Source organism: Henckelia pumila, chromosome 4 (genome assembly GCF_033568475.1).
Source record: "Henckelia pumila isolate YLH828 chromosome 4, ASM3356847v2, whole genome shotgun sequence".
Classification (NCBI taxonomy): domain Eukaryota; kingdom Viridiplantae; phylum Streptophyta; class Magnoliopsida; order Lamiales; family Gesneriaceae; genus Henckelia; species Henckelia pumila.
This window is the reverse complement of record NC_133123.1, coordinates 211,644,508-211,648,928: the sequence shown is the minus strand read 5'-3', so window position 1 is coordinate 211,648,928 and position 4,421 is coordinate 211,644,508. Positions and strand designations below refer to the sequence as shown.

The following is a 4,421-nucleotide window of genomic DNA, read 5'->3' as shown; positions in this document are numbered from 1 at the left end:
CCGGGTAGTCTTCCCTGGTTGTCCCGAGACTAGTTCTATCTCCTCTTTCTCCCCTTCTAGCCCGGATTGTACCTCTTCTTTATGAATAAAATTTACCTCTTTCCCCTGGCCACAATATTGTGTATCCCTCCTGGAAACTTTCGTTCGCTTCGACTCTATCTTTACTGTCTCCATATAGCACTTTCGAGATGAAGGCTGATCACCCTTAACTCCAAGCTCCGACCGGATACTTCTTCTTTTGATGGTAAGTGGAGGCTATGGCCTTAAAGGCATTCATGGCTGGCCTGACGAGTATCACATTGTATGAGGAAGGAGCCTCCACCACCGTGAATGTCGTTTCCAAGGGCTCCAACTTGTAACCTCCCAACTCCATCTGCAAGAAAGCATCTTGGAAGATGACATTTACCGAGCTACCCGAGTCAACAAAAACCCGAGCTACTTCATAATTGGATACTTCAGCTCGGATAACCAAAGAATCATTATGAGGGAGACTCACTCCATCCATGTCTTATGGGCCAAAGCTAATGAAGGCTATGTCAGACAGGGAACCCTTTCCCACTCCCAAACTTTTGTTTCGGGCCCATGATTTTCGAGCCCTATGAGAATCCCCATTAGTATGTCCCTTCGAGATAATGTTGATGAGCCCTCGAGCCAGGGGATCATGATGTTGGTATGGTTCTTGGGCTGAGAGGCGTTGTTCTCAGCCCTGTACGGGTGCCCGACCCTATCCTGGGTCTCGACCTCCCCCATCCTGGCCCAAGGAGGACCCTTCGGCCTCCGGCTCTGGGTACTTCCACGGCTTCCATCATTTTGTGGGAGTAGTCATTTCAACCATGGACTGCTCTGAATAGCTTTCTCTATCTCCTTGTCCAATCTTTGGTACTCCGATGTGTCATGCCTATACTCCCTGTGAAAAGTACAGTACTTGCGAGCATCACCTTTCTGGGCTGAGATTTTTTTCTCTGCTCCAGTGCTGTGGGGATGACTAAGAACATCCTCATCCTCGCATATTTCCATAGCACATTCTTTGTATACTTTCAACGGAGTATATCGCAAGAAGCGTCCCAAATCCCCCTTTTCTCCATTGCTCGGCTCCCTCGGCCGAGCGTAACGCTCCTCTTTCCCTTCCATTTTCTTATCATCCCTCTGCTGTCTCTGTGCCTCTTCTACATTGATATACTTCTCCACCCGAGCCAGAAGATCATCATATGGGGATGGGGCTCTCTTCACCAAGGATCTTAACAAATCTCCCCCTCGAAGCCCTTGACTCAAGGCACTGATCAAGACTTTAGATGGACAATTCAGAATTTCCAGTGCCAGAGAATTGAAACGCTTAACAAATCTCTCAGGGACTCGTTTTACTTTCGAAGAATCTTTAATAGACTGAGGGAAGTCTTCTTATGTCTCTTGCTTCTAGTAAATTGGCACAAGAACGTGGCATTGAAGTTGTCAAAAGAGGCGATGCTAACCTGGTTCGAGCTGATTGAACCATTGTTGGGCGGACTTTACCAAGGTAGTGAGGAAGACTTGGAATTTAATCATGTCAGTGTAGCAATGTAACATCGCCGCATTCTCGAACCGTCCCAAGTGTTCCTCGGCGTCCGTACTCCCATAATAATCAGTGACCCTCATCATTTTGAGGTTCTGAGGTAAAGACTCGTTCACTATTTCTTGATCCAGAGCTATCCCATTCTTTCCAAACGACCCATGTACCTTTCCTTTGATTTGATCCACCTCTACCTTCAAAGATCGCATCTGTCCCGCAAGGCTGCTGTGCTCAGGTGTGGTCTTGCTTTCCATCTCAAATGTCTCTTCCTTGATCCCCTTCTCCTCGAACCTCTTCTCCCCTCCTTCAATTTGGGCAAGAGCCTATGACATCGCCTCCTGGATGGCTGTCGTCACCATCTCCTTCATCTGATCCCTAATCACTCCTCAGAACTCTTCCTAGTGCGAGTTAGGTGTCGGGTAGACACATCATATTTATGCCCTTCCCCATTCTCCTGGTTGGTTCTCCAGGTGTTGACCACGTCTACGTCTTAGTTTTGAAAAGAAAGTGGTTCCCACAGACAGCACCAAATGTTAACACCAGAAAAAGTTGGGTAGACGTGGAAACTCACTCCGGCTAGGTGTTCCTCCCTTCACTGACTTTTTGATCCACCTGGCTTCCTTCCTACACACACTAGACAACTTGTGAATGGGCATCGGAAGAGTTTCTGACGTAGCCGCTCCAATTCTTAAGTCAAAATAGGGCTTATTGGAGAAGAAAACTCATGTGAATATAAAAGCAAATAGTGTATGAGATAATGAATCCTTAGTAATGAACAAAACCTGTTTATATATAGAGGATTCTCGGAACCCTAGGAGAGTCCCGCCAACATGAAACATATATTTTCCTAAGATACAAATCTGATTTCCTTCTTATCTCAGATTCTTTCCTATCTCAAAAGATATCAAATCTTATTCAAAGGAAACCTTATCTCCACAAATATCCCATCTCTTCCACATATGAAATCATGAAATCCTTCCCTTTAGTCCGACCCTATGAAAATAATATGCATCCCATGTGCAGAGATGACACCCTAGCTAGAAAAACCAACTCCTTACTTTTTTAGACAAAGGTCGTACCTCTTCCCTATCCAAAGCGACAACTGCCTGGTCCGAGGTGTCTTTCCATCTGGGCCGACCTGGACCCCATCTTGGTTCGAGGTGGCCTTCCATCTGGGCCTACCTGGACCCCCTCCTGGTCTGAGGTGGCCTTCCATTGGGGCCGACCTGGACCCCATCCTGGTCCGAGGTGGCCTACTATCTGGGCTGACCTTCACCCATCCTGGTCTGAGGTGGCCTACTATATATCAGCTAGCGAGGATGGGTTGTCTGAGATCGAGAGAACTTGTAGTATCCCGATTCCATTTTACAAGATTAAAGAACCTAAACGTGATTAATGAATTGATTAAGGGACTAAATTGCAAAATTTACTCGAACATGATCGGATCGTCCGTTCTATGATTGGAGCGTCCGATGGTTAGGCCATGCAATTGTTGAGGTGTCAAGTTGGAGCTGACACGTGGAGGATATTGGAGCATCCGATCATGGGATCGGAGCGTCCGATCAGTTGTCGAGATAGGTGTTAATAGGATCATGACACGTGGCAATAACGTGCAGATCGGACCATCCGTTCCTCAAATCGGAGCGTCCGATCTGTGTCTATAAATAGGGGCAGATTTGGCTCATTTTGAAACGTTTAGAAACATCTCCTCTTCCATAATGGCTCTATTTTAAGGTTCGGGACTCTTTATTTAAGATTTGGAGTAGGTAGTAGTACTTTTATAGTTAGCGGACAATGTGTGTAGTAGTGGCCAAGCAGCAGAGCTTTGGCGAGGTGTCCAGGAGTCGTAGCAGGGTTGTGCCCAAACTCTGGGGCATTCGACATAAGCGGGCTGACGACGGACGAAGGTATATCTCTAGCTCTTTATAGTAAGTAGGGAGTATGCTATGGTTTAATTAAGGCCTTTTTAGCATGTTAGATGATGCATGGTTATTATTAATTGTAGTGTTGCATGGTAGGTTTGGAACCTAGATGGATGCTTCTAGGAACTGCCTTAGAAAGGTACGTAAGTACTGACTGAGATTGCCCGGGTATGCATGCTTATGTGTTGCATTTATGTGCCATGATTATTATTGATGTATGATCCATGTTTTACTACTTTGAGATATTATGTTGCATGTGCATTTCATATTGAGCTCATATATCCTTCTAGATAAGCATATGTTATAGGGTGTTCAGCCCTTGTTAGGACGTTATGGCGCACTGAGAGTCACTCGACCAACGGATCGTTCCGTCTCTACTGTTTTCCCAAGGGAACATTTTAGTCCCATGTCCGGTTGGAATGAGTGGTCTCACACAGTGGTTTGATTCCCGATGTGACGAGCTCTTGTCCTAGGCGCCAGTCTGAGCAGATTCTGATCTGTCTACCCAGATATTATTTCTCGGTCATTTCATTGCATCATATGCGTATGTTTACCCATACTAGCGTACTGAGCGTTTTATGTTCACGCACAGTTGTTTTATATTTGTCTGGACATCCCATTCGATGTGGCAATTGCAGAAAGTTTTTCTAGATATCTGGATATTGGGTGGTGACCAAGACATGATTTCAGGGTTAGCCACTAGGCTTTACCATCTGGTATTTTAGTTATTTTTGTTTCCGAAGTTTATCTCTGATTATGATTGATTATTGTTTAATTGCATGTCTATGTTCTGATTAGTAGGTGATCATGGTATGGGTCACTACATTTAGGATATCAGAGCATGCAATATGATCCTTTGGGACTTAGTATTGACATTCGGGTAATCCTTGTAGATTACAAGTCAGATTCAATGACAATAGCAGCATCAGGAATTGGAATAGCAGGATACTTAG

The 4,421-nt window shown here is 45.1% G+C and overlaps 1 protein-coding gene across 1 annotated transcript; it reads right to left on the bottom strand.

The window, feature by feature from the left end:
• Nucleotides 1–822: 822 nt before the first annotated feature.
• LOC140862725 (uncharacterized) lies at nt 823–1,800 on the bottom strand. The gene is made up of 2 exons (XM_073265760.1): nt 1,470–1,800; nt 823–1,373 (listed from the first exon to the last, which is right to left on the bottom strand). The coding sequence occupies exons 1-2, from the start codon at nt 1,798–1,800 to the stop codon at nt 823–825; spliced, it is 882 nt and encodes a 293-aa protein (XP_073121861.1).
• Between the last annotated feature and the right edge of the window lie 2,621 nt (nt 1,801–4,421).

Bases quoted from the DNA above. Each gene is read 5' to 3' on its own strand.
- LOC140862725 (XM_073265760.1), bottom strand. From the start codon at position 1,800: ATGGAAAGCAAGACCACACCTGAGCACAGCAGCCTTGCGGGACAGATG. The intron at 1,374-1,469 runs GTTAGCATCGCC...AGTCTATTAAAG, and splicing joins GTTCAATCAGCTCGAACCAG to ATTCTTCGAAAGTAAAACGA.